This window comes from Rhodofomes roseus (assembly GCF_022264815.1).
Source record: "Rhodofomes roseus strain CIRM-BRFM 1785 chromosome Unknown C8Q71scaffold_5, whole genome shotgun sequence".
In the NCBI taxonomy this organism is placed as follows: domain Eukaryota; kingdom Fungi; phylum Basidiomycota; class Agaricomycetes; order Polyporales; family Fomitopsidaceae; genus Rhodofomes; species Rhodofomes roseus.
The window spans coordinates 502589-526807 of record NW_025952961.1 but is presented as its reverse complement, the minus strand read 5'-3'; the positions used below and the strand labels follow the sequence as shown (position 1 = coordinate 526807).

Here is a 24219-nt window from a genome sequence, read left to right as displayed (position 1 = left end):
GGCATCGCAACTTGGCCGTTTCACCGCCCTCTGTTACGTGTCAGAACTGATCTCTCAATTTTGCGAGGCTGCGTGTACAATTGCAAGTCCTCGTGGTTTTCGGAGGGTATACCCGAATGACTGCTCGGCAGCGCACTCGAACAAATATGTTCTAACGGGTCAGTGCACTGCCCAAATATGAAGCACCACTCCCGGCAGCCAACGTTATTAACCAGTGGACAACGGTGTACATACTTGTATCCGAGGTCGCCTGCCATTTCCTAAGTCACACCCGGCAGGGTACAGGGCCGGATGCTGTGTACGTAGGTCATCGCCCAGGTAACTTCACACAATGTGAAGACTCGGAGAACAGGTACTCCTGAATATTTAAATTTGTGTAGGACCAGCTGCAGTACATATCTCGACCTGACTCACTGAGTATCGGGCGCACTGGGACTGCTGCAGCCAATGTTTGACAACGACGCACATGTCCGAGGCAATCAGGAGCACCTCTCAAGTATAATCATAATGATGCTCGACAAGTGTGTCTCATTTCGTTTAGGTCATCATTTCCCAATGAATTCCTTCATACACCATCATTGCGATTAGAGTGCCGTGGACTCATCTACATTCAGGATCAACGTCGTGAAGAACCGTATCATCTCGATGAAATTCTGCGCGTCGCAAGCTGGACAGATAAAGTTCAGTCATGATGCGGAATACGAACAAAGGGGGCATCACCTTCGTTGATGGTATGCACACCACTCAGTCCACTGCCATTGCCCGCGTTGTAGTGAGTGTATCGGAAGATATGGGGCGTGAGCGTCCAGTAGTACCGTGTATCTGACTCCAAGTATGAATTACGGCGCCAACATTCAGACACCACCCTGACGTACCGGTGTTACCAGACACGAGACTGGGAATGACAGCGATGCCGTCCTCAGTCAGGTCGCGATGCGCGTTGAACGTCGACTTGATGGTGCCGGAGAGGAGTTGGAAGGGCGCGGCGTTCGCGCCCGTCGGCGTGACAGGCGCGGGCTCCAGCGCCGTTCCCCATGCGTCGCTCAGCGCGAGCGAGCCGTAAGCAGGTGCATCGCCCGTGATACTCGTGCCAAAAGCGGTAAATGACAAGTTAAACTTCGCTGCAAGGTCCTTGAAAGCCGCAATAACGTGCTCTTGGACAGCGCCCACGGAGCTGACATTCGGTCAGCAGGTGTATATGGCCCATGCCCTCGTGAAGACTGGTGGCACGGACCTGTCAGTGGCGATACGGTGGTTGATGACCGCCATCGCGTTCTCAGGGAGGGCGTTCGACTTAACGCCACCACCGATGATGTCGATCGCCTGGGTAGTGCCAACAAGCGCCTTGAACGTCGGGTCCTTGAAGAGCTCGTCTTGAGCCGCCTTCAGTGCCTTGTCTGACGAGCTGGCCTTCTTCATCGAGCTGCGGATGGAAGAGGGCAACTCTGGGGCATGAGCTGCGAGACACTCGGCATGCCAGTACGTGGGAGTTCCGCGAGAGAGCTTCGCCTCGATGGGATTGTTCTCGTAGTGAACGAGGAGCTCGGCAAGCATACCAATAGTCTACCACCCGGGGTCAGCATGTTTGGCGGGACACGCATTGAAATCAAGTCATACCGTATGGACAGGTGGGACACTGGAATGACCTCCAGGTGCGGCCATCTCAACGCGCACATCGATGTATCCCTTCTCTGCGACTGAGGGGAGAGCGAACGTGCCACCGTATTGCTCAGAGATCTTGCCTGCGGGTCAATGACTCAACTTATAGAACGCTGAGAGTGTGACGCATACCGAACCTCCTTCGTCAACGAGCATAGCGAAAGCGTTCTCGCCGTAGGTCGACAGCAAGTAGTCACCGAGTGCGGATGCGCCCTGAATACGTATATATCAGTACCGCGGTCAAACGGCGATAGAACTTGTCCATACCCTGCGGCCGCTGACTTCCTCGTCGAATCCGAAAGCGAGAACGAGGGTGCGAGCCGGCTGGAAGTTTTTCTCGAGCAACAGTTCGACCGCCGTCCTATGAGAAAGTGAGTAAGATACGAAAAAGACCAGCAATGCGAACATACATGATACCAATGAGACCGCTTTTGTCGTCTCTGCTACCACGGCCCCAGACGTACTTGCCTGACGGCTATGTCAGTTGAGGGTAGGCCATACGTCATCGAGTCCTGACCGTCGAAGTACCCCGAGAATGGCGGATGCGTCCACGAGTCGTAAGTGTCAGGGTTCACAGGAACAACATCTGTTCATCGAGTTCGGATGTATGTCTTGTGAGTCGCCCCAGTAGTGACCTACCTTGGTGCGCCGTCAGCAAGAGCGGCTTGAGCGATTCCTCTGTGCCCTTCCAAACGTACACCAAGCCATACGTGTTGACCTTGGTGAGCTTTAACGTGGCATGACTGGGATGCAATACCTCAATTTGTATCTCACCACGGTACAAGGCACAGCGCTTACATCTGGGGATACGCCTTCAGCAAGTAGTCGTGGAAGGGACCGAACGTTTCCCATCGAGGATCTTCCCCAATAGGACCCAAATCGTCGTAAGATTGCGTGCTACACTGGGTGAGAACTAACATCGAATGTGACAGCTTCCATCACTCACGGAATTCGTACGGCGCCGCCCAGCAATTCAACTGCCCTGTACAAGAAGCTGTCTGTCTTGTAAGTCTCGGCGAGCGTCTTGAACAACCCCGTGTTCGTCTCAGGACTCAGCGCAGTCGCCTGAGGACACAAGGCGGCCGTCTCTACGTGACCGTCTCTTTCATCCCAGAGCGCCTGGATGCCGCCGGTCGCAGGCTGGAAGGTGTAGCAGACCGCAGACGCGAAGACGAGAGTGAGAATCCATTTCAGAGGAGCCAGTCGCGAGAATGGTCGCCTAGGGCTCTGGGCTGGCTGGGGTAGCTCAGACAACGAGACATGACCCTTCTCTCCTTGGGAAGACATGGCGATTCTGAGTCCGATCCCGAGTCCGAGGTGGGTGAATGGCCGCCTCATCGTTCCATGTTGATTATATATACGCGGGCGACGTGATACATCCCGAGCTGCGTGATCCTTGGCGGCAGTTGCGGCACACCGCTAGCATATGCACCCTCCAGTGGTCTTGCGATAAGACGCGTTCGCTGACCATACATACGAAGGTGAGTGCTTGAGAAATGCCGATGGACTCCCGGGCGTTTGGTTCAACCTTATGGAGCCTCAGATAAACAAAGGGGCTGCGTGCACCAGGGCCGTACGACACGCACCTTTGAATGCGTAGAGAGATCTGAGACCAACGCCCTGGGCGAATGAAGGCGTACATAATAACGGGTTACGCAAGTTTGTTGAGACCACAACATCGCGAATTGCAGGCGGTCAGAGGCGCTTGGACCCCGGCAACCCTTGTCGGAGAACAGGGTGCAAGCGGTCCCGGCCAGTACGGGATCGGGCATCGAATTTTTGCCACCGCGCACTCGACCGAGCGCGCACGCTGGCGGACGACGACGACGACGAACAACCCAATGGGCTATGTGCAGAAACGGCTGGCTTCGACGGCTGCAAAGCTAGCCGTGTCTCCCTCCCACGTCCACGAACTCATCTCCAAAAAGGCTGTCGCCTCGACCTCTTCCCGGGACTTCTTCGATGCGCAGACGTGGGCAGCGCTGCAGCCCCCTCCCGAGTCCGCCCTCACCGCGTTCGCCCACCGGATAGGCCTCGCAGACGTCCTGGGCTCTACGGAAGTCGTCCGGCAAGCATGCACGCACCCCTCCTTCCTCCCGCTCTACACCAGACACCATCCAAACCAGCCGCAACCCGTCACGAACGCGAACCTTGCAACCCTCGGCAACTCATTGCTGGGCATGTTCGCAACGGAGCACATCAATGCCACGTACCCTCATTTGCCTACGCGTGTGATGAAGGCTGCCGTCAGTGCCTACGTCGGCGGGACGACGTGTGCGGCAATAGCAAAGGAAATGGGGGCAGCATCTCTGCTCAGGTGGCATAGAACAGTACGTATGCCAGGATACATTGGTCGGCTTCCGCTCACGTTGCGTTTCCCTAGCCGTCTTCGTCGACAAGACCAGCGGTCTTGCATCCTGATGCTCTGAGCTCCGTTCCGCGTGCTCTCACTGGACTAGTCTACAAAAACCGCTCTCTGCTGTCTGCCCGCAAATTCGTGCAACGATTCTTCCTGAGCAGGGAAGTTGACCTGCGTAGCATGATCAAGTTCCGTGATCCTCGATTGGCACTGATGTACACCGTGCAAAAGTTCGGGCGAGAACTACCAAAATCCAGGTATGCCTCAGCACTCGGTGTCCGGCACGGCGCTCTAACAAATGCACACTTGAAGGTTGCTCAAGGAGACTGGACGGTTTTCGAACTCTCCTGTATTTGTCGTTGGCATCTACTCAGGCGCCGACAAGCTTGGCGAAGGGTTTGGTAGCTCCTTGAAGATGGCGGAGTACCGGGTGCGTTTTCCTAAAATCCCTCTTCTATGCATCCTGTTGACCTCGTGTGACAGGCGGCGGAAGATTCCCTGCACAGACTCTACCTCACGCGACAACCGCCACACCTAGTACAGCTACCAACGTCGACCTTCGCCGATGGACGGGGCAACATTTACGATGTTACCGGTCCGGGGAGCGCATATGAGCCGAGCGCAATCGCAGACTCGGAGGTGCTCTACGGCAGTCTGGGGCGGACAGGCGCTATGACGCCCGGCAGACACACCAGAGAGGGCGACGAGAGAGATATAGAGGACATATTGTAGTATGCATGCAATGCTCATAATGCTGATAGTACCGGGCTCTCGAGTGCTATATGTCCCAAGCTGTTCCCTTGTAGCGACGCATTCTCAACGTTCCGAACACTTACGGCAAGCGGGCCTTGAAGGGGCCGGAGAGGTGTCCGTTCCTATCTATGCAAGCACCAATATCCACGTTGACAAACGGTGCGCACTTCACATTGTCTGATGTATGACGCACAAGCAATACAGGGGTTATAGAGATACAGCACATTTCTCGCCAGGTATTTTACACGCTCAAAGCACTAGGCACATCTTTCATTACACGCCCTCACTTCTTGACAACAGTGAGGGTGAAGCCGTTGTAGGCGTTCGGCAACCGCACGACCCCAACCATCCTCTGACCAGGTTGTTGGAAGGGATTCAGAGCAATGGGATAGTCCTCGCGCGGCTCGCACCCGCCCGCCAAATATGCCGGGAACAAGCTGCGCTGGTGCTCCGCGGACTGCTCCGCATACTCCGTCACCGCGAAGGGGATGCCGGCCCAGTGCGTCGCGCGGACGACAGGGATCCACTCGGGGTAGGAGCCCAGGCCGGCGTTGCACGCGACGACGGCGTCGGGCACTTCGCCCTCGGGCGTCCACTCTTTGGTCTCGCCGTGGAAGTGCACGGACAGTGCGCCGGCGCCGAGCGCGTCGGGTGCGCGGTAGGTGTAGACGGGGTCTTGGGCGGCGAGGGCACCGGGCTTCTTGCGTGCGGCGTCGACGACGGCTTTGACTGCACCGCCGAAGAAGACGAGCTTGATGTCGTGGTACGGGAGCAACAGTACCAGCTCCGCGAATCTGTTGCGGGGCAGAATCCATACGATCAGCTGGGGTGGTCATGACAGTTCCGACAAGTCATCCTACATACAGCGGGACGTGGTTGAGCTCGACCTCCACACCGAGGAGGTGCACAATCAGGGATACGCGCTTGTCCGCAGACCCAGCGGAGGGTTTGGTGACTTCAAGGCAGCGCACAAGCAGTTGGTAGACACTCAGAGGGGCCGCCATCAAGAGCGCCGCAGGAGACTCCAGTGGTAGGCCGCGCCAAGCATACCAGCTTTTCCAGTCCCTGATCCTCTCCGGAAGCTCCGTCACAATGACCGGCTGTTTCGCGGAGGAGTGTGTGAAGTCGAGATACGGGATCAGGCGCGAGGGTAGCTTCCAGCCTTGCTCGTCGGTGAGGTGTTTCTTCTTGAGCAGATCGTTGCCGTCGATGAAGTTGTCTAGCTTGAGCAGTCCGCCGAACGTAGGGTCTGCTCCGAGACCCATCGGGCCCACGTTGGCGTGGGGTGCGGAGCCTCCCCGGTGGGACCAGTAGCCGTATCCAGAACTCCCGAGTACGTCAAGGCGCGCACGCGCAATATCAAAGTTGAAGGTGCCGTCTGACTCGAGTCGACCCCAGGGGAACATGCGCAGAATCGCCTGTGTCTCTGGGAGCCTCTCCATGTGCCGCTTGAGTACAAGAATAATCGCTCTGTGTCACCCCGTGGTCAACCTATTCAGGGACACATCGCGTACCTTATTATCGGCGCAAAGCTGCTTGTGCGTAGGCTGCACATGCGACACTCCACGCGCACCATGGTTCCAGTAGTGTTTGCTACACTGCAGCATGCTTCAGTATCATCGTCTTTCCACTCGCAGACCACCTACCTCCTTGGAGCACAAGATGATCGCTTTACACCCCCCGCAACGCATGGCTTTCTTGGGCGGTCGAATGGCCATGTTGCAAGCTATGCACTGTTCTGTTACGCTACATACAGAGGTACGGATCAGCAGAGAACTCAATTACGCTGAGTTGCTAAGTTGATTTACCCAAAGTCAAGATGAGAAGGCAGAGGTCCCCCTCGTTTTTCTGCCGCCATCAGTTCCTTCGCGCCCTTGCGCGCTATGGCGAACATATCCAGCCCGCCTTGGCGGCGAAGGGCTTCAAGCGCTGCCGGCGGAATCCCATTCGTGTCCATCTCAAGCTCGGATGAGCAGTTGTTCGAGGTTGGAGTTGAGAAAGACCTCAGGTCGAGTGGCACCGATCGCGATAGACGCGAAGAAGTCGACGCGTGAAGTAGCAGGAGCACGTGGTGGCGAATCCATGGTTACCGAATATGGGTGCCTGAACAGCTTCATTGCTGCGCGAGCCAGGCACGCGTACGAGCAGCGTAAGTATGCAGCACGCACCCTTCGAGGTCGATTCAGAGGTCTTTCTGGTACGCGTACTTCCCGGGCAGCCATGGACAGCCATCGAAAGAAGCCGTCAATGTGCTGCCCGTGCTCCTGCGGAGCGATCTACGGTAGGCATGCCCGTGCAGCGTGCACGAGATGCGCGTAACAGTAGCGAGCGCCTGCGATGATGCCGCATAGCGCATAAGTGGTATGTTGGATGTAAGAAAAAGACCAAGAAACCAGTGTTGTACAGCTCGTAGAGGGGAGTCTGAGTCGGAAAAGGATACCGGCCGACTGCACAGAACATTGCCCTGTGTGAGACCTCGGCCTCAGACTCCAGACGGCGGGACGGGCACCGCCACCACCAACCGCCACCGGGCGCTGCTATATTTCGACCAACACGTCTCTTGTCTCCTTTCCATTTCACACCGCGGGAGCTGCACGCCGGCCAGCGCGTGTCCATCCAGTATACCACGAACTCGCAACGCCAACGCCTCCTGCACTCACGTCCGACTACTGACAGCCACCTGAACCCGGCCAGACCCCCCTGACGAGTTCGCCATGGCAGTACTATCCCTGCCGCTGTCGTTTCAAAACTCGTTTTGGTCCCAAGACTACAGGACAGGATTGGAGGTGCTGTACTCTCAATTGGAGAAGGTACGCAACCGTGTCCAGCGAGCCGCGCCATTGCTCAGCCTAGCCACGTTCTGTGCAGGGAGTGCTTGAGAATGAAGAGGTCGTTGCTTTCATACGCGTAAGTCGTCTGACAGTCACTGATGCATGTCGAGACTAATGATGCACAGGCCCGAGCGGCGGCAGAGAGTGCTCTTGCGGCGACCCTAAGTGCCGCGGGACCTGCAGGTATAGCTTTGTCGGTACTATACGCGTCGCGCACTGCTCATAGCGCGACCTAGGCAAAGCATTCGCTGGCGATGACGGCGCATCGCTCCATGTTGCGTTTAGGGGTTTGAAGGAGGAGTCCATTGCACAGGGCAAGGCGCACGAAGCGATTGCGGCCGAGCTGCGGGACACTGTTGCGGCCCCGTTCGACAAGTGGGCTCACGGATACAGAGTGAGTGTTCGTCTCACCGAGCCGTACAATGCCGCTTACGCGTGTCGGCATAGGACCGACTGTGGAATAGCAGACACAACATGCTCGACGGGTTCATGCACGCGTACGAAGCCGCCCAAGGAGACGTCACGAAGTTGAAGCAGGACTACCTCAACAAGATGCGTCGCGCCGACGAGGCCGAGGATGAGTACGTTCCGCATCGCCATGCCCGCATCTACTCCGCCTAACACTTCCATCAGCGCCCGCTTCGCGCCCATCCCGCAACCCGTCGGGGATAAGTTCACGACATCGCCGAGCATGCTGCCGCGAGACAAGCCGCGCTTCCCGTCACGCACCCCGACGATGAGCGAGCGCATCTCGCTGCGTTTCAAGGAGCTGCGCCTGCAGGCCGGCGGTGCGACTTCCCCGGAGAAGGTCGAGGTGCAGTTTGACGCGGGCACCGACGGGGAGTCGGAGAAGGGCACGCCCAAGATCGACAAGGGCAAGGGCCGCGCCATCGAGGAGGTCGCCACGCCCGAGCGCATGGCGTCTCCGCCGCCCATGTCGCCCCCGCTGCCCCCGGCACGCATCAACACGAACTCTGTCCCGCCACCCCCTCCGCCGCCAATCGCCATCGCGGGTCTGGAGATGGCGCCCACGGAGCTGTCTGACCTCCTGAAGCGCGCGCGCGACACGATGCCCCTGCGCCCGGTGCGCTTCCCGCTGATTGGCGAGTACCAGGACTGCTTCAGCGGCGAGGAGTTCGCGACGTGGTTGAAGGAGAACGTGGAGGACTTCAGTGGGAGCCTCGACCATGCGGCCTTCGCCGCGAAGGAACTCACGGAGAAACACAACCTCCTGCGACGCGTCGGAGAGTTTGGCAATGATTTCGAAAATGCAAACGATGCGTTCTATCAGTTCAGAGCCAAGGTATGATGCGCAGACCGGCCTATTCTGTGGCATTGCTGATGTGTTACAACAGGCGTTTGAGCTGGGCATGGCCCCTGCTGCACCTGTAGAGAATGTCGTATCGCCCATCCAGAAGACGCTGTCGCCAATGGCCGAGGCAGTTGCAACGCGCACGACTACCTTCGCCTCGCTGGTGTCGAAGGCCCTCAACACGAATGGCAGCGCTGAGCCCCTCCACATCCGTACGCGGAGGGAGGCGGACGCTGCTGACAGGGAGTACCGCGTCGCCGTTCGCAAGCTCGACAGGCAGCGGCTCGGTCTCGAGGAGCGTGTGGAAGAGACGCTGAAGACCCTTCAGAAGTGGGAGCTCGATAGGCTGCGTGCAGTCAAGACAGGTATGTGTACGTCAAGCTGTGTCGCGGTACTCGTCCTCATGTTCGTGCATAGTCCTGCGTCAGTACCAGACCGCGGTGTCCAAGCTCGCGAAGGCGTACGAGCCCTCGCTCGAGCGGTCGACCGTTCTCATCGACTCTTACGCCCCGGAGGCGGACCTCAGGATCTTCATCGAGCGGAACAGGACCGGGCCCTTCCGCCCCGAGCCGCGTATCTACGAGTCTGTCACGCACGACGAGTCCGACGTCGTGTTTGGCATTGACCTGCGGCGTTGGGCCGATAGCGCAATGTGGCCTGGCTCCGAGGAGAAGAAGGATAAGCCAGACATCCCGCCTGTCATTACGCTTTTGCTCAACTCCATCGATGCCGCGTACTCGAGACTCCCCAGTGACTCCGGTACGTGGGAGTATGTTGACTGTTTGTGAGATGTTCTTATGTGTGCTGGATAGAGAAACGGAAGACGTGGATCTACGACGTCCCCCTTCCTGCCGTTCACCACATCAGAGAAGCCCTGAACGCTATTCCTCCTGAACAGCCATTCCCGGATGATATCTTGGCGAAGTACGATGCTCCTGTGCTGGCTGGGGCTATCAAGCTATGGGCTCTGGAGCTCAACCCTCCCCTCGGGATGTACGAAGGTTGGGACGAACTGCGCAAGCTCTATCCGACAGGTGAGCAGGGTCGTGTGCGCCCTGTGTGCAGTCCCCAACTGACAGTTTCGCAGTCGGCTCCAATTCCAAGGCAGAGGATTCGCATTCGGAGGACCAGCACATTCTAGAGTTGCAGGCTGCCCTGCAGAGACTCCCCCGCGTCCATCTCTTGACCCTTGATGCCATCGTGAAGCACTTGAAAGAGTGAGTGTCACGAGCGTACGATGCACCGAATTTTTACTGAGACGCGCATTAGGCTTATTGCATCTACTCCCGCTGCTGAAACTGACGAATCCAACGAAGTATACGTGACGAAGCTTGCATTGACCATGGGCCGATGTGAGTCTTGTATATTCCTTGTCAATCTGTGTCTCACAAGACTCAGCGATTCTCCGGCCAAAACAAGAGAACGAATTCTCAATCCAGGACCGTCATCCGACATGTAAGTCTGAGTTGTACCTGTGTGCGACTGCCTTACTGATTAGTGGTCGTAGTGCTTTTCATGGATCTGATTAACAAGTACGACGCGATTGTCCCGCCTGCGATCGAGCGCAAGAAGCGTGAGTCTCAGCGGAAGATGCCCGTTCGTCGGCGCACGCGACCGGTGGACATGCGCATGAGCCGTAGTCGAATCTCCGCCGGTGCAGACCTCAAGGAGTTGCATGCCCAGCAATTGGCGCAGCGGTCAGGTGTGAGGTTGTCGAAAGGCTCTCCGCCCCTCCCTCCTCCCTTACCGCCACTGCCTGCGGTTCCTGCAAGCCCAACGCCTCTCAGCCCCGAGTCACAGGAGACATCATCATCAATCATGAAGTCTGCGGAGCCTGGAGAGGCATTTGCGTCACCGGTTTTTCAGTCATTGCCGGCGCAACAGGCTCCAGAGCCAGTGTATGCTAACATCCCTCCGCCGCCGCCTCTCACCAAGACGCCGACACCGGAACCGGCTGCAGTCCCGCCTCCGCCTCCTCTTGAAAAGCCTGCCCAACCGCCGCATCCTGTCTTCAAGGAGCCGCCTCCGGAATTTGATGACCTGCCGCCTCGCCCGACGTTCAAAGAGCCGCCACCGGAGAGCGACGATGAGTTGCCTTCGCCCGCATTCCAGCCACCGCCAGCATCTGTAGAGCCCTCTCCCAGACCGGCTCCCGTGGCTGTCCCAGCTGCCTTGCGCACTGGTAGCCGTCCTAGCTCACGACCCGCGTCACCCCGTGTGGCCTCTCAAGAGGCGTCGCGCAGTCCTTCGCCCACGAAGCCCTCGTCGCCCACGACGGCTTCGCTGAATCGGACTAGCCGGGCAACGCGCGGCCCTCGACCGTCCGGTGGCGGCTCGGTGAGCAGTATGGTGAGCAACCTCAATAGACACTCGGTGGACCGTTCGAGCTCGCCTGGGCTGAACGGAGCCTCGGGGCTCCGCCGCAATGGTTCGCGGCCGGGTGGAAGCACCCATGCTAAGCGCGGGAGTATCTCTCGTGTGACTGAATTGTCGCGGAGAACTATGGCTAGCGATGCGGAGGACGAGGTTGTAGATCGGTGAAGAGTTGGGTCTCTTGAGTTGGCTTTATGGATGCAAGGAGTCGTGGTACACTGTTATGTTTGCTCTTATCTATGGGTTGTTGGCAATCTATGATGTCAGGCCTTCATCGCTTTTGTGTCAACTTCTTTGTACACTCAGTATCTTGACCATCCTGGATTCAAGGAGGTATTGGGCGAGGCTAACACGAAGGTAAAGCAATGACTTCTGATCATTGTACCCACTCCTTCCGGTGAGCAAGGCGATTGAGTATCAGTTGCGGGTGTATGGCAAGAGCACGCGTGTGAGGCCATCCTGGGGTCATCCGGCATGGATTGCTCATAGACATACACATACGACGCGGATTAAGAGACACAGTAGGACACGAACTAATACACAATACAATCCTGACAAAATCGTGACAGAAACGCGACGCTCGGACGTTTACACCTCCTGCGAGGCACCCTCCTTCTTGCCCTTGTTCGATTTTGATGGGAGCAACTCGGGAAGGATAAAGGGTACGACACCACCCTGGCTGATGACAACATCACCCAGCAGCTTGTTCAACCTGACATACAATGAGCCCATCATCATGACGACAAACAGGCAGACTCACTCCTCATCGTTACGGATTGCAAGCTGCAAGTGACGCGGGACGATACGCTGCTTCTTGTTATCACGAGCGGCATTGCCTGCCAGCTCCAAGATCTCGGCAGCGAGGTACTCCAGGACAGCGGCAAGGTAGACTGACCAGAGGGAAAATCATCAGAAGAGCTGTTCGAAGTATAATTCAGATCACGTACCAGGTGCACCTGCACCCACACGCTGTGCGTAGTTGCCCTTCTTCAAGAGACGGTGGACACGACCGACGGGGAACTGGAGGCCAGCCTTCGCCGAGCGGGACTGCGACTTGCCCGGCTCACCACCAGCCTTGCCAGAAGAAGATTTGCCACTAGAAAAGTACAAGATATTGAGTACGTGGTCCTTGTTGCGGGGTCAATGTGGCGTACGCTTTTCCCTTGCCAGACTGCGAGATCGTCAGCATCATGTAAATATCACAGCGAGTAGACATCAGCGTACCATATCGATAAATTGCTAGTGGTAGAACGCGAGAAAAGCTTGAGAGTGGTGGTGGAAGGGAGCAAGACAGAGTGGTTGAAGGACGCGAAGGTGGCAAGGGCTTATATAGCGCGCCGCGTCATTCAAACTCCGCAAAGCTGTCAACAAGCTCGCGTTTGCACGTGACTGACGCGTCTCGGCTGTTAAGCGCTCGCACAAGTAAGTAAGCGCCGGAATCTGTCTGTTACTCTTCTGTCCCCATCGGCCGTGGCGAACTTGTTGTGTCTTGTCATCGTTGGATCTCCTCTCAGTCTGGTCACACCTGTCTAAAACTGAAGATATATGCGGGAATATGTTGACGCATCTCATCACGGTTCAAGCAGTGGCATAATACTCATTCATTTAACTGCTTCAAACCCAGCACCTCGTTCACCTTGTATACCGTTGAAAGGGCAAGCATTTCATCGTAAAGGCCAAGCCTCCTCTACGCTTTAACTGCTCCTGCTCTGTCAACTGCACGCAGCGAGGCTATATGCGCTCTGGTATACAATCTCGGGGGCTATGTATTGCTTCTCGTGAACGCGCGAGCCACGAGGTGAAGCCTACTCATCGGCGTAGAATTGGCTCTGTCCATGAGGAGCGGGGGAATCTTCATAAGACATGCAGGTCGTCCTTTGTCCACGCGCGACCCACCCTGCAGCTGCGCGTGTCGCTGCTCCTGCTGCCCTTGAAGTATTTCCCCTGTCTCCGACCTCAACACAGCTCCACGACCTTTCGACCACTCCCCAGTCCCACTGCATTCGTATGATCCTCAGCGAGGGCCTCAAATGAGTCCTATTACTCCGACGAGTGAACAGGTCTTGTGTCGCTGTTCTCATTGTCCTGGTGTATGTCCGCGAAGGCTGATACATTCGACAGTTGCCTACTCTCTATGTTGTGCGTGCTGTCCCAGCCACTTCTGATCCCCGTGTCTGTTTCCTGACTATCTGAACAATCCACACTACAGATTGTTGTATTCACCGTCGTCATCTTCGCGCTCTGGGTCATCCCGGGCCTTCGCACCGCCATCATACCTCTCAAGTTATTTACCATAGGATGGCACGAATTCTGCCATATCGTCGCCGTAAGTGTCGCCAATAAATCTCCTCACATTGTTCCTCACACATGAGATCATTTTCGGCCAGGCTGTGTTCAGTGGTGGCAATGTTACCCAAGTGACCATTGACCCGGACATAGGGGGCGCGACTCGCGTTTCAGGCGGCAGGCCTCTCGCTATACTCACCGCTGGTTATGTCGGATCGACGATCCTGGGCGGCCTCTTTGTGCTAGCCGGCTTTGATATCCTTATGTCGAAAATCTTGAGCTTCGTCCTGGGCCTCGGCCTCATTGCACCCCTCGCAGTCGTTCGAAACAAGCTGTGAGTACAGCTCGCCTTCCGCACGATACTCCGCAATGTTCAGCTCACCCCATTGCAGGACAATCCTGTTGACGTCGATATACGAGGGCCTCCTCGTCGGCTTTTGGTTCATCGACCATGGGTACGCGTGCTTCTGCACGGTTATGCTTGATGTACTGGCTCACGGTTCATGATATTCTTCAGGCAGGCATTGCGATGGTATTGTCTCTTTGTTGGGATAATGAAGTACGTTCTCATCGAAGGCCATTGCTATGCTGCGAAACTGATCTCTATCTACCAGTATCTTCTATGTTGTCTGTACGTCCATTGTGCTTCACTTCATAAACATTGTGCTACTCATCGCTGACTCCTCGCGCCATGAAGGGGACATTGCGGACGACAAATACTTCCGCAAATCCAACGACTCAGACGCATCACAATTCGCGATGCTCTACCCGCGCGTAGCCGCTCATGGTGAGTACCCCTGCCCTCCGTCCCAGCCCATCGCCGCTCAATCTGAGCAAGCTGATGTCCGCCGTTCTTACTTGTATATAGCGTGGGCAGCAATATGGATACTCTTCGAGATCGGCGTCCTCATCGGCTTCGTGCTCCTCGGTATTGTCGCCTTCAAGCGCACAAATGAGCAGATGTACCAGGAAGCAGGTGCGAGACAGTGTGGTGCAGACGATGCAGGTGCTGATGCACTGGTATCGCGATCAAGCAAAGTTCCTCCCGACATGAAGAAGTGCATCTCTGCCGGGCGCGCGTCCGCGTGTGGTATGTGTATGACTCTTAGCGCGATGTCTTCACCGATGAACGTCTTCCGCCCTAGTACCCACGGCAGATATTCAGAACACCGCTGTAGGAAGGTTTCGCTGTGCCATAGACTGTATCACTATTTATTGTCGCATGGGTCGGGAACAATGAGTAGCTCGCACTTCAAATTTTTTGAACCCTCATTCGTAACTTCGGCTGCTAGCAGTTATGCCGCCAACCACGTAGGCATACATTGAGTGGTTACTGTGTCATTCTCGACGATGAGAACAATCTTCGATGCGATACGATTACAAGGCAAGGATAGTGGATACGTATCAAAGCATACACAGGAAGTGTCGACCCGACTCTTTGTACTGTATAGAACCATACTATCATCTATCATCATCGGTCACGTCGTTCCTGGGCTGTACTGTAAGAACCAACAACCAAATGAGCGTCTCGTAAGTGAGTAGTATTGTGTTCATATATACATCGTTATAACATACGGTACGTGCAGAGAAAGCGAGATCAGCGCGTTGATTTGGAATTGTCCGGACCAGGCGTTGCATCGCGGAGGACGAAATGCACAAGGAAGACGCAGAGGCGGTGACCAGGTGCAGAGCGGTTCCGACAAACGGATGTTAGGAAAGGCCAGCGTGATCATTTGCGAGCTGCTCGCCGTATAAGAGATGCTAGGAGGATCGTGCCAATTGCGGCAACTCCGCCAGCCAGTGCCATACCAATGTAGCCCTCTGAGAATGAGTTCAGATTTCGGAGTGACAGGGAGAGTTGAGTTGATGTCATGACGGGATAGGAGCAGAGGAAACCAAGGTCAGTGTCGCGCAGTCGTACTGCAGACATATGGCAGAGGACACACCTCGTGTGACCCGCTGGTCAATGAGGCTGGCAAGACTCTGTGCTTGCATATTCGAGGGTTCCTTGTCCATCAAGAGGGCTACGATCGACGCGTGTCAGTGGAATGGGAGAACGCGGAAGACGGTAACGCACAGTTGAATCTCCTAGCCTCTTCATAATTGCCAAACTTGTAGTAGCCGAGTGCAAGGTAGTATAAGCATTCTCTCCGCCTTGTAGGCTCGGCACGGTAAATCTCTGGAGATGGTGTTGAGGCGTCATTGGGTATGAACATGAGCAAAACGTCTCAGCGCTCACCTTGCAACAACCTCACGCCCTCAACCTGATGTTCTCGTATTGGGCTCTTCACGAGCCCCCATGCATAGTTGAACTTGGTCTGTGTCGTAACGTGTGACTGCGAGAGCTCCCTCTGGTATTGCAGGCGTAGCACCTTTCAAATGGCCGTCAAGGCCCGAACAACTCGATCAGAGCGCCGCCACGCACCTCTAATTCGTCGTATGACAGCGACACCTCTGCATCTGCGGCATATGGCAGTTCTGTTGGCATGTCGTTCAGTTATGCTGGGTGTTCGAGAACAAGGTCGTGGTCGGGCAGCCTGCGCAACGCGGCACTGACGACTCTGAGCAAGTCGGTGCCGCGGCCGACCTCGATGGGGATGCATGTCACGTGAATGCATCCTCAGGACCCGGCGGTGGCAGACTCCTCCTCCCACCATGGCTCTGCCTCTCCCATAATATCACTCATCAACACCATGGCTAGGGCCTCTAAGGACAGCGGCAAAACGGAGCAGACACCCCTCCCACACCCTCAGGAGAATGCCAAGCCCGACGACTGGATGGACACGTTCCAGGTATCTAGATAGCGGCTGGCTAACCCGAACACTAGCTGACGATGTAATGCGCCAGGCCCCAGGGCGTGTAACGACGAAGTTTGTGGAGTAAGTGTACTGTCGCTTATGCGGTACTACAACTGTCTCTGACGCGTGCCTATAAACAGTCCCTGCAAACGCGCCGCCAAGGCGTCGATGGATTGCCTCAACAGAAATGAATTCGACCGTGACCAGTGCCATGACTTCTTTAGGGCTTACCGGGATTGCAAGAAGGATTGGGTACGCGGTCCTCCTCTGAAAGCTCATGGCTCTGAAGCCTCACGATTCTCCCGTCTCGCTAGCTTGATCAGCGCAAGGCTGACCGATATGCGGGTCGGGAGTAATGCGGCTGTTCGTTTCGCCTGCGTTGACGACCTACAAACGATGTCCTTCCACGTACGAGACGATGTCCCAAATTGTTGTGGCACTTGTCATCGGCGTGCGTCTTCTCCGGTTCGTACGGACGGTGTTTGAATGAGCTAGGTCTTGTACTGTACTCGAGGATACAAGGTTTGACGACTACGGCCCTGAGCAGCTGCATCATTGTAGTGATTCTGAAGGCCCTCGATGTGTCATGGACCCTGGTGCTCCGTTGTCACTTGGACCAAGCAAACGAAAGAGACCTTGTCATACCGCGTATGCGGTCTATGCCAGGCGTGTGGACGCAATTCGCTCTATAATGTTTCACACCTGGTTAGGCGAGGCGAGAAGGGGGTTCACCGTAGCCGCATATAATCTTCAAGTAGTGCATACATATGCCCATGATCACACGAAAGTTTGAACTTGAGGAAAGGAATGGGCTTACTGATGTGTCACAATAAGTGCATAGCGAAGACATTCCTCGCGCGCTGAATGCATGACATCAAGAAAACTAAAAGTATGGCGAACCGTCATACTCTGCGGAGTGTGCTAAGGAAGATATCTGAAATGGTGTCCAGAAGCCAGGATGTCAAGGTCCATAATCCAATAGACATCTTCTACGTAAGTATGCCATTCAATTGTGCCATATAGCAGCCACATCCTCCAACGTGAACTTGCATGTTCCTAGGCCAGTCATCGAATGGCCAAGGACTCTGGGGCATCATGTCCATGCTTATACTTTCGCGAGCAGCTTCTTGCTAAAGTGCAGACGCACAGGGACGAGCAGAAGCGACGCGACGATGGGTGTGAGTGCGCAGAACACGATCACATACTTGTACGCTTCGCGGCTATCTTGAAAGACGCCAGCGCTGCTCGACGTCCCAGAGATGATCTAGCAACGATGTCCTGTCAGCTGTCGGATCCGGGACCAATGAAGGACTGAACGTACCCTTGCACCGATGGGTGCAGCAAAGATGGGCGGGATAACGTTCATGAGGAACTGGATTGCAGCGGCAGAACCGAGGCGCTCCATGCCAACGATCTTCGCAGACGTTGGCACCGACAAGGCCCAGTATGCTACGTGACGTCTTTAGCGCCTACGCTAGTAGCACCTTCGCTGGACGGTAGTCTCGTACGATCAACTTACCACCACTGAAGAGACCCCAGAGGACGCCGAAGCCCATCATATCGCCAATGTTCTTCGCGGGGAGCCAGACGGCAAGGACCATTATACCGGAGAGGAAGTTGAACGAGATCATGACGTTCAATACACCCCAGTGGTCCGCGACACGACCCGCGATGATACGTCCAATGGAGTTGACTGCGGCTGTGACGGACAGGACTGCAGAGGTATTCGGGTTCGAGATGCCCAGAGCCGTGCAGTAGCCTGTACGATACGTTATGAGCACCATTCAAATCTTGTCCAGAAGCACAACATACCCGGAATGAAGAAGACCGGCGTGACGTAGCCGAAGAACTGAAGGAAGGCGAAGACCAGGTACAGCGGGTACATGGGCACCTTCAGTACCTGGAGATCGAAGACTTTGTACTGAACCTGCTTGTGAGAGGCAACTCGCTGACGGAGCAGGGCGAGCGAGACCATGCCGCAAGCAAAGCATAGGAACCCGACGATGCGCAGGGCCCAAGGGATGCCGAGGTTGTCTATTGAGGACTGCACAATGGGCGAGAGGATAACTGCACCAACACCGCTTCCAGACTACGTGATCGTCTTCAGTAAAGTCAATTTCTGCTCGGATCTGTAGGTACGTACACTCGCGATACCGGTGGCGAGGCCGCGGCGCTTGTCGAACCACTGTGACGGAAGACCGATTGCAGGAATGTACGCCAACGAGCTTCCAATTCTGTAAGGAAAACATCAGTACTTGGAAACACTTCGAGTTTTTGTATTACTAACCCGAACATGATCCCCTGCGAGAGTAGAAGTTCCCAATACTTGGTGGCGATCGATGCGAGCTCAAGGGCCACGGCCATCATGAGTACACCGAGGAGGATGGGCGCACGGATTCCAAATTTAGAGACAAGGATATTACCAAATGGTCCAACCGCGAAACCGAAGCCCACGGCGGTACCACCGACAAAACTGATCTTGAACAGGCTAACATCCACGAAACGCGAATCGGGACGAGTCGTGTATGCATCTTGGTAGATACCCCAGACGTTTCCTGCGAGAGTAAAAAATAATCGTGAGTCGCCTTGAGATATAGTCCGCCGACTTACCAGTGCCGAAAGCCATGAAACTAGCCAGGAAGGTGGCGATGACGGTCATCCATGCCTGCAGACCACCATCTGGAAGCGCTTCCGCCACCTGCTGAGCAAGCTCCTGTTCTGCCTTCGCTACTTCCTGCGGAGCAGGGGAGGAAGAGACGTCCTTCTTTTCCTCGAACGAGCTCTTGGTCGTGGGTGCGGCCGAGCTCATAGTGACAGTGGATGTCGTGCCAGTGGCGGTCGAAGAGCAAGCCGGACCAACCGTTTATAACTGACGGAGGTTTGATTGTAGCAGAAGTGTGGCGAACTCATTGCTCCGACGGGACTCGGGGATGCGGCGTCGTTGTCTTCCTCGGAGAGCAGGGATGCAGGACGCGCTCTGGTCGGGGGCTCCTCGCTCTTCGCGCCCACGTGATCCCGACGCGACGCGACGCGACGAGCGCCGGGGCATCCGCCGGAGCATCCGTGCCCGCCGGGTGCATCCCCGGTACTGTATCCAAGACCGCCGCCTCTCCTCCGCACTTCATGAGCCGGCGAAAAATCTTCTGCTGGAGAGGAGATGACTTTGCTCCATGGGTGACCGAAGATATCCGCGTCGCCCATCGGAATGCAGTGTACGTTTGTCACAACTTCTGGCGCATCCGGACGTGCCATATCTTGCGCTACTAATGACGGACAAGCCCCCTTCAAGTTCAGCGCACCCCTTGAAGCCATAATTTTTTTGTAATGGAGCCTGACATCGTTGTTCAGGGTGTCATCGATCTCACATTCCAGGTCGGTTCCGGCCCAATGTGCGTCCTTACTGAACGTCCGGTGTTGGCTAGGTCGTGGCGGCTGCCATCCGAGCTGTCCTCTCAGAACACGGTGTAGTTGTGTCGAGGGTCATCTCGAAGCCCCCCATGAGCAAGCCTTCATCGACCTGGCCGAGGGCCGGACCCAGATTCTCGTCGGTTGGCTCCCCGGCTCGCACGAGACTCACCTAGCGTCATTCCGGAGCGAGGTCCTTGTTCTCGGGGAGGAGGAGGGCACGCCGGCTGTGTACGACCCGTATTGCATTTGGGCGTCCCCGACTATGTCCCAGCGGAGACGGTACGCTCCATCACCGACCTCGCGAAACCGGAGGTGGGCGCACGGTTCGTGCGCAGATTACAGGGCATCAACCCTGGCGCGGGCATCTCGCGGTTCTCGAAGGAGATTATCTCTCGATACGGTCTCCCACTGGGGTTCGTCGAGGGCGACATTCCGAAGTGCTGTGCGGCGTTCGAGGAAGCGTACGCCAAGAAAGGTGAGCAAATTACGTGCGGACTCGAAAAAGGTCGCTGATTACATGCCTTGCTATTGTGTAGAATGAATTGTTGTTCCCCTTTGGCACCCACGGTATGCTGTATGCGAAGTACAAGATTCGCGCGTTGGAAGACCCAGATGACCTCCTCCGGGCACATAAGCCTGATGCGACCCGCATCATAGTTGCGAAGTCTATCGCAGCCAAGCTGCCCGATAGGACCATCGAGGCACTGCGCAAGCTTTGCATAAGCAATGAAGGCGTCACGCAGATGGACTATCTTCACGCAGTCGAGGGCATGAGTCCGGACGAGGCGGCTGCCAAGTGGATCGCGGAGAGCGAGCTGCAGTTATGAACGCGGTCGTGCTCGTAGAATAGACGGGGGTAGCTTGGGGGTAGCTGTAGGACCTATGTAGAAACAAATGTGACTGAAAATATTGATCAGGTGCAACGTGCCAATTATGTACCTGGTGCAAAGCAGCATCGTCAGTGCGTACACGGAGAAGTTATGACTGTCGTCAACTCGTAGTGCTAGGAACCAACATAGCTAGTAAGGGATGAGATAGACTGTGCGAGAGTAACATAGATACCGTCTATTCACTATGGTACATTCTAACATCATGAGTGAAACGAACACGACAATATTAAGAACCCAATCTGAAAGCTTCGCAGAACGCATGCCAGAAAATCCACTACCAATCCAGAGCACAAAGGACGACTATCGGTACACAACAACCGGCAATGAGTTAGGTCATACACACCACGTACTTATCCACGGTATCAAAGAGTCCACTGAGGGTCCATAGCGCATTCGCGTGTGCCATCCGACTCATTTCAATGCACAGGGAACGGTGGAAAAAGCCACGTCAGACCCGACCACTCCGCATCGTTCAAAAACGTCCTGAACGAGCGGCAGAACTGCGCGAACGGCCCGCCCGCGCGCTCCTCCGGGTTATACTGGCCCGGCAGGGTCCACGGAGAGCTCCCGCCTGCATGGGCGATCAGGGTCAGCACGATCTGCGCTCGCCAATGCACGTCAGTACCATGACACCCCGCAGACACTCAGCCTCACGCACCATGTAGATCGGCATCGCGTTCTCGCACGTAGGCACGGGCGATCCCGCACCATGCGCTGGGTCGAGCGCGTCCCACGCGTCCTTCCAGCGGCGCAGCGCCGCCCCGAGCCCCCTTGCGCGCTGCACGAGCGCGGCGTCCAGTGCATCCGGCGCGGCGCCGCCCTCCGCGCAGAGCACGTCTGCGCTCTGGCGGAGGCGCAGGAGCTCGAGCACGCGCCCGAGCAGCGCGAGGATGAGGACCAGCGCGGCCTGCGCGTCAGGGATCGCGACGGGCCCCGCGCGCACGTCCATGAGCCGCCGGAAGAGCGCGGGCGGGGCCGGCGCGCCGACGCGCAGCTCGTCGATGTTTAGCAGCGCGGGTGTCCCCGCGAGGATCGGCTGCAGCGCGTCGAGGAAGAAGACGCCGTGGGCGAGGCGGGCGCGCGCAATTGCCTGGCCTGGCGGAGCCGAGACGGACGGCTCGAGGATGCAATACCGCCGAATGAGCTGAGATCGATCAGGAAAGCACGGGAGTTTTACGATAGGGCGACGCGCACCTGCACTAAGGAGCCGTGGAAGACGTTCGTGAGATCGCGGTAGTTCTTCTCGTGCTGGAATGCTCCAAATACTTGGTACAGGAAGAGCGCCTGTAGCATCGCGAGCGCCTCTGCCTCGTCTAGCCGGTGTGTGGACTGATGACGCATACAGTCAGCATGCGAACCTGTCAGGACTTGGGAACTGAGGGTGTGTCACGCACGAGCTTAGTGATGAGTGCTGTCCGCTGGACGAGCATTACGGCAGTGGCGAGACGACAATGGGCAGGCACACCGTCATACATGGCGCCCACGCAGCAAATTGCGACACTCAGGGCAGGATGAAGCATGTTGAGATCGACATTGTGCGTGCCAAGAAGCGGCCAATGCCGTTCGAAGTGAGCAGCGTAGAGCGCTGGATAACGAGCGCGCATTGTGGGCGTGAAGAAGCTCGCAGGGTCGTTCCTGACATGAACAGGTCAGCATATTCCGAATGTTTCGTTGCACGCCCGGACGCACCTGCATGTCGAGACTGTCGGTAATTGAAGATTGCGCAGTACAGGGCTAGAACGAATTGAGCTAGGTGCTGATGAAGTGTGCTGTTCTGAATCGCTGCTAGGCCAGTACGTCGACGAGAGCATCTCCAGGGTGGGGCAGATCCCTCCTGGAGGACTCATTATATCCAGGATGGACCCGCCATTCGAGCTTAGATCTGACATAGGTGAGTGGTGAGTGGCAGGTTCCATCGATGACAAGGGAGCACCCATAGGTGCAGCCGGCCAGAGATTCACCGGGCCCTCCACGAAGGCCGTGTTGAAACCGAGGAGAGGATCATAACCAAGCAAGTCACTCAAGTTGACTGGGAAGTCAGCGAGCGGTGGCGGGTTTACTGTAAAGAGACTGAGGTCCGGAAGATCAACGGACATGAGCTGGTCTATGCGCATCGAGTTGAGGTTCATATGGTGTGTCTGCAGTGTTGTATGCGCGTCCGGAAGGGTTCGTGGTTGTACCTCAGGTGGAGGCGACATGCTACCGTTGCTGGAAGTCCGTACTAGCAGGTTACTCAGTCGATCGCAGCAATGCGGGGGCGGTGAAAGCTTACTCGATGTATTCGATTGAGGTTCGCACCGGAGCCCCTTCGCGCGGCACCGAGAGCACGGGGACTCCCGGTCACACCGCATCTTAGAGGAAGCGCATGCCTTGCATGCCCGGGGAGGCGGTGGTGCCAGCACGAGACCGCGATGGTGTTGGTGGATGTGCCGTTGCAGGAGATCGCTGGAGGGCTGGCTTCATGAGTCCCGGCAGCAGACAGGATGCATAATCATGTACGCACGTCCGTGTGAACTGCTCGCGGCAGCTTGGACATTCGTGAGGGGTCAGTCCGACATCTGTGCACGTCGCTGTCGATTGTGGTTATTTGTAAATATAAAAGGCTGCGGCTTACGAGTTCTGCGGTGCCGCTGGAGGTTCTGCCGCCTACTGAAGGTCGAGCTGCAGTCGGGGCACTGGTAGCGGCTGAGGCCCTCGCCTAGCGACTCGCTGGGCACATGGTCGTGGGCCATGGACAACGTCGTGGCGAACGTCGAGCAGGCTATGGGACCGGGAGGGCTGGTACGCACGTACGCAAAGGCAGACGCAGACTCTCGACTCGCGCCCTTCCCTCTAATAATAGTGCCCAGACTGACGTCGCGCCCCTTTGGGTCTGTCACCGTCACACCCGTCACACACCGGCGCCTCTCCTAGTGATACCGCCGGGTCCATCGCGATGGTACTCACTGTCAGTGTCACTGTCAGAACCACCGCCGGTACATACCGGGGCAGACATGTTTGGCTGCCGCTCCTCGGCTCTGTTTCCTACCACCGCCCGCCATCTGCTCGCTGTCTCCGGCAAACTCTTGCGCAATGTACGCCGGTAAGGGGGGACCCTTATGGTACGCCGGAAGGCCACAGTTCGATTTCCGTTTGAGGTGGCTGCTGCCGAGGCCCGATCTGCTTACGCAAGCTAGTCTGGCCGAAAGTCTCGTTCCGATTCGTGCCTCCCCTCACTAAATTCATGTTCTGTTGAGTGCTACAGACTATTCTTGATCTGTATCGGGTTGAATTGTAGCTTCTGAATATATTGTGGGGAGTCCATATCTCAAATTTGAGCCGGAAGAGTCGGAACCTCGGTAAGCGCCGTCGGGTAACGGTCACACTTGGCGGTGGACGACGTCTTCATTGCGCACGGGGGCGATTGGGCGCAATGCTTTGAAACTTATCTGGTTGACTCGCAGAAAATGGTTGGATAACTCACATCGCTGCGGATGAAAAGAACTTAAGTGCAACCGATGTCCGCCGCCTGTCCAATCTAGGCAGGTGTGACCGTGAGTCTGGGGCGCTT

The 24219-nt window shown here is 56.4% G+C and overlaps 11 protein-coding genes across 11 annotated transcripts; 5 read left to right on the top strand and 6 right to left on the bottom strand.

Moving 5' to 3' along the window:
• Positions 1 to 501: 501 nt before the first annotated feature.
• Positions 502 to 3417, bottom strand: C8Q71DRAFT_466008 (carboxypeptidase S). Its single transcript, XM_047918720.1, has 13 exons — positions 3246 to 3417; positions 2606 to 3187; positions 2458 to 2556; positions 2299 to 2402; positions 2177 to 2245; positions 2070 to 2127; positions 1927 to 2020; positions 1792 to 1872; positions 1618 to 1737; positions 1235 to 1563; positions 876 to 1174; positions 721 to 822; positions 502 to 667 (listed from the first exon to the last, which is right to left on the bottom strand). The coding sequence occupies exons 2-13, from the start codon at positions 2995 to 2997 to the stop codon at positions 585 to 587; spliced, it is 1830 nt and encodes a 609-aa protein (XP_047781518.1). The 5' UTR covers positions 2998 to 3187; positions 3246 to 3417; the 3' UTR covers positions 502 to 584.
• C8Q71DRAFT_744584 (60S ribosomal protein L3) lies at positions 3385 to 4928 on the top strand. The gene is made up of 4 exons (XM_047922953.1): positions 3385 to 3989; positions 4043 to 4275; positions 4331 to 4448; positions 4502 to 4928. The coding sequence occupies exons 1-4, from the start codon at positions 3501 to 3503 to the stop codon at positions 4748 to 4750; spliced, it is 1089 nt and encodes a 362-aa protein (XP_047781517.1). The 5' UTR covers positions 3385 to 3500; the 3' UTR covers positions 4751 to 4928.
• C8Q71DRAFT_744582 (uncharacterized protein) lies at positions 4915 to 6308 on the bottom strand. The gene is made up of 2 exons (XM_047922952.1): positions 5636 to 6308; positions 4915 to 5565 (listed from the first exon to the last, which is right to left on the bottom strand). Exons 1-2 carry the CDS (start codon positions 6211 to 6213, stop codon positions 5055 to 5057), a joined length of 1089 nt encoding a protein of 362 aa, XP_047781516.1. The 5' UTR covers positions 6214 to 6308; the 3' UTR covers positions 4915 to 5054.
• Positions 6309 to 7294: 986 nt separating this feature from the next.
• On the top strand, positions 7295 to 11721 carry C8Q71DRAFT_744573 (uncharacterized protein). The gene is made up of 13 exons (XM_047922950.1): positions 7295 to 7581; positions 7640 to 7678; positions 7728 to 7785; positions 7839 to 7996; positions 8050 to 8183; positions 8236 to 8905; positions 8958 to 9279; positions 9332 to 9673; positions 9727 to 9948; positions 10002 to 10131; positions 10184 to 10266; positions 10313 to 10369; positions 10422 to 11721. The coding sequence occupies exons 1-13, from the start codon at positions 7486 to 7488 to the stop codon at positions 11453 to 11455; spliced, it is 3345 nt and encodes a 1114-aa protein (XP_047781515.1). The 5' UTR covers positions 7295 to 7485; the 3' UTR covers positions 11456 to 11721.
• A 23-nt stretch (positions 11722 to 11744) lies between these two features.
• C8Q71DRAFT_744571 (histone H2A) lies at positions 11745 to 12610 on the bottom strand. Its single transcript, XM_047922949.1, has 5 exons — positions 12512 to 12610; positions 12442 to 12458; positions 12235 to 12383; positions 12048 to 12177; positions 11745 to 11999 (listed from the first exon to the last, which is right to left on the bottom strand). Exons 1-5 carry the CDS (start codon positions 12512 to 12514, stop codon positions 11876 to 11878), a joined length of 423 nt encoding a protein of 140 aa, XP_047781514.1. The 5' UTR covers positions 12515 to 12610; the 3' UTR covers positions 11745 to 11875.
• A 707-nt stretch (positions 12611 to 13317) lies between these two features.
• On the top strand, positions 13318 to 14627 carry C8Q71DRAFT_855170 (peptidase M50B-like-domain-containing protein; the record flags this gene model as incomplete). The annotated part of the gene is made up of 10 exons (XM_047927151.1): positions 13318 to 13347; positions 13409 to 13426; positions 13497 to 13613; positions 13675 to 13907; positions 13966 to 14028; positions 14091 to 14132; positions 14188 to 14204; positions 14271 to 14360; positions 14442 to 14549; positions 14608 to 14627. 10 exons carry the CDS (start codon positions 13318 to 13320, stop codon positions 14625 to 14627), a joined length of 738 nt encoding a protein of 245 aa, XP_047781513.1.
• Positions 14628 to 15100: 473 nt separating this feature from the next.
• C8Q71DRAFT_465792 (mitochondrial fission 1 protein) lies at positions 15101 to 16194 on the bottom strand. Its single transcript, XM_047918719.1, has 5 exons — positions 15999 to 16194; positions 15813 to 15945; positions 15651 to 15752; positions 15520 to 15597; positions 15101 to 15394 (listed from the first exon to the last, which is right to left on the bottom strand). Exons 1-5 carry the CDS (start codon positions 16059 to 16061, stop codon positions 15303 to 15305), a joined length of 468 nt encoding a protein of 155 aa, XP_047781512.1. The 5' UTR covers positions 16062 to 16194; the 3' UTR covers positions 15101 to 15302.
• Positions 16195 to 17171, top strand: C8Q71DRAFT_744544 (uncharacterized protein). Its single transcript, XM_047922948.1, has 4 exons — positions 16195 to 16365; positions 16421 to 16452; positions 16512 to 16623; positions 16686 to 17171. Exons 1-4 carry the CDS (start codon positions 16267 to 16269, stop codon positions 16725 to 16727), a joined length of 285 nt encoding a protein of 94 aa, XP_047781511.1. The 5' UTR covers positions 16195 to 16266; the 3' UTR covers positions 16728 to 17171.
• Positions 17153 to 19358, bottom strand: C8Q71DRAFT_744542 (major facilitator superfamily domain-containing protein). The gene is made up of 7 exons (XM_047922947.1): positions 18982 to 19358; positions 18659 to 18926; positions 18515 to 18605; positions 18184 to 18460; positions 17891 to 18130; positions 17693 to 17820; positions 17153 to 17635 (listed from the first exon to the last, which is right to left on the bottom strand). Exons 1-7 carry the CDS (start codon positions 19178 to 19180, stop codon positions 17477 to 17479), a joined length of 1362 nt encoding a protein of 453 aa, XP_047781510.1. The 5' UTR covers positions 19181 to 19358; the 3' UTR covers positions 17153 to 17476.
• Positions 19359 to 20606, top strand: C8Q71DRAFT_846429 (uncharacterized protein; the record flags this gene model as incomplete). Its single annotated transcript, XM_047926639.1, has 4 exons — positions 19359 to 19760; positions 19840 to 20058; positions 20115 to 20254; positions 20437 to 20606. The coding sequence occupies exons 1-4, from the start codon at positions 19696 to 19698 to the stop codon at positions 20604 to 20606; spliced, it is 594 nt and encodes a 197-aa protein (XP_047781509.1). The 5' UTR covers positions 19359 to 19695.
• Positions 20587 to 23583, bottom strand: C8Q71DRAFT_892439 (uncharacterized protein). Its single transcript, XM_047928692.1, has 8 exons — positions 23284 to 23583; positions 23173 to 23227; positions 22942 to 23114; positions 22359 to 22890; positions 22064 to 22304; positions 21864 to 21998; positions 21328 to 21813; positions 20587 to 21268 (listed from the first exon to the last, which is right to left on the bottom strand). The coding sequence occupies exons 1-8, from the start codon at positions 23399 to 23401 to the stop codon at positions 21086 to 21088; spliced, it is 1923 nt and encodes a 640-aa protein (XP_047781508.1). The 5' UTR covers positions 23402 to 23583; the 3' UTR covers positions 20587 to 21085.
• Between the last annotated feature and the right edge of the window lie 636 nt (positions 23584 to 24219).

Excerpts from the sequence above, each read along its gene's own strand:
- C8Q71DRAFT_744542 (XM_047922947.1), bottom strand. The coding sequence starts at position 19,180 with ATGAGCTCGGCCGCACCCACGACCAAGAGCTCGTTCGAGGAAAAGAAG. Across the intron at positions 18,461-18,514 it reads TCGCCACCGGTATCGCGAGT|TCTGGAAGCGGTGTTGGTGC; the intron begins GTACGTACCTAC and ends ACGATCACGTAG. Across the intron at positions 17,821-17,890 it reads CTGGGGTCTCTTCAGTGGTG|CATACTGGGCCTTGTCGGTG; the intron begins GTAAGTTGATCG and ends GACGTCACGTAG.
- C8Q71DRAFT_892439 (XM_047928692.1), bottom strand. The coding sequence starts at position 23,401 with ATGGCCCACGACCATGTGCCCAGCGAGTCGCTAGGCGAGGGCCTCAGC. Across the intron at positions 21,999-22,063 it reads CAGCACTCATCACTAAGCTC|TCCACACACCGGCTAGACGA; the intron begins GTGCGTGACACA and ends ATGCGTCATCAG. Across the intron at positions 21,269-21,327 it reads ACGCGATGCCGATCTACATG|ATCGTGCTGACCCTGATCGC; the intron begins GTGCGTGAGGCT and ends TGGCGAGCGCAG.
- C8Q71DRAFT_466008 (XM_047918720.1), bottom strand. The coding sequence starts at position 2,997 with ATGAGGCGGCCATTCACCCACCTCGGACTCGGGATCGGACTCAGAATC. Across the intron at positions 2,557-2,605 it reads GGCGGCGCCGTACGAATTCC|CACGCAATCTTACGACGATT; the intron begins GTGAGTGATGGA and ends CACCCAGTGTAG. Across the intron at positions 1,175-1,234 it reads CACCGTATCGCCACTGACAG|CTCCGTGGGCGCTGTCCAAG; the intron begins GTCCGTGCCACC and ends ACCGAATGTCAG.
- C8Q71DRAFT_744582 (XM_047922952.1), bottom strand. The coding sequence starts at position 6,213 with ATGGAGAGGCTCCCAGAGACACAGGCGATTCTGCGCATGTTCCCCTGG. Across the intron at positions 5,566-5,635 it reads GAGCTCAACCACGTCCCGCT|ATTCGCGGAGCTGGTACTGT; the intron begins GTATGTAGGATG and ends GCCCCGCAACAG.
- C8Q71DRAFT_744571 (XM_047922949.1), bottom strand. Across the intron at positions 12,178-12,234 it reads TGTGGGTGCAGGTGCACCTG|TCTACCTTGCCGCTGTCCTG; the intron begins GTACGTGATCTG and ends CCCTCTGGTCAG. Across the intron at positions 12,000-12,047 it reads GCAATCCGTAACGATGAGGA|GTTGAACAAGCTGCTGGGTG; the intron begins GTGAGTCTGCCT and ends ATTGTATGTCAG.
- C8Q71DRAFT_744584 (XM_047922953.1), top strand. The coding sequence starts at position 3,501 with ATGGGCTATGTGCAGAAACGGCTGGCTTCGACGGCTGCAAAGCTAGCC. Across the intron at positions 3,990-4,042 it reads TGCTCAGGTGGCATAGAACA|CCGTCTTCGTCGACAAGACC; the intron begins GTACGTATGCCA and ends GCGTTTCCCTAG. Across the intron at positions 4,449-4,501 it reads TGAAGATGGCGGAGTACCGG|GCGGCGGAAGATTCCCTGCA; the intron begins GTGCGTTTTCCT and ends CTCGTGTGACAG.
- C8Q71DRAFT_744573 (XM_047922950.1), top strand. The coding sequence starts at position 7,486 with ATGGCAGTACTATCCCTGCCGCTGTCGTTTCAAAACTCGTTTTGGTCC. Across the intron at positions 7,582-7,639 it reads TGTACTCTCAATTGGAGAAG|GGAGTGCTTGAGAATGAAGA; the intron begins GTACGCAACCGT and ends CGTTCTGTGCAG. Across the intron at positions 10,132-10,183 it reads ATCGTGAAGCACTTGAAAGA|GCTTATTGCATCTACTCCCG; the intron begins GTGAGTGTCACG and ends GACGCGCATTAG.
- C8Q71DRAFT_465792 (XM_047918719.1), bottom strand. The coding sequence starts at position 16,061 with ATGCCAACAGAACTGCCATATGCCGCAGATGCAGAGGTGTCGCTGTCA. Across the intron at positions 15,946-15,998 it reads TGTCATACGACGAATTAGAG|GTGCTACGCCTGCAATACCA; the intron begins GTGCGTGGCGGC and ends GCCATTTGAAAG. Across the intron at positions 15,598-15,650 it reads AGAGGCTAGGAGATTCAACT|CCCTCTTGATGGACAAGGAA; the intron begins GTGCGTTACCGT and ends CGTCGATCGTAG.
- C8Q71DRAFT_744544 (XM_047922948.1), top strand. The coding sequence starts at position 16,267 with ATGGCTAGGGCCTCTAAGGACAGCGGCAAAACGGAGCAGACACCCCTC. Across the intron at positions 16,366-16,420 it reads ACTGGATGGACACGTTCCAG|GCCCCAGGGCGTGTAACGAC; the intron begins GTATCTAGATAG and ends GTAATGCGCCAG. Across the intron at positions 16,453-16,511 it reads GTAACGACGAAGTTTGTGGA|TCCCTGCAAACGCGCCGCCA; the intron begins GTAAGTGTACTG and ends GCCTATAAACAG.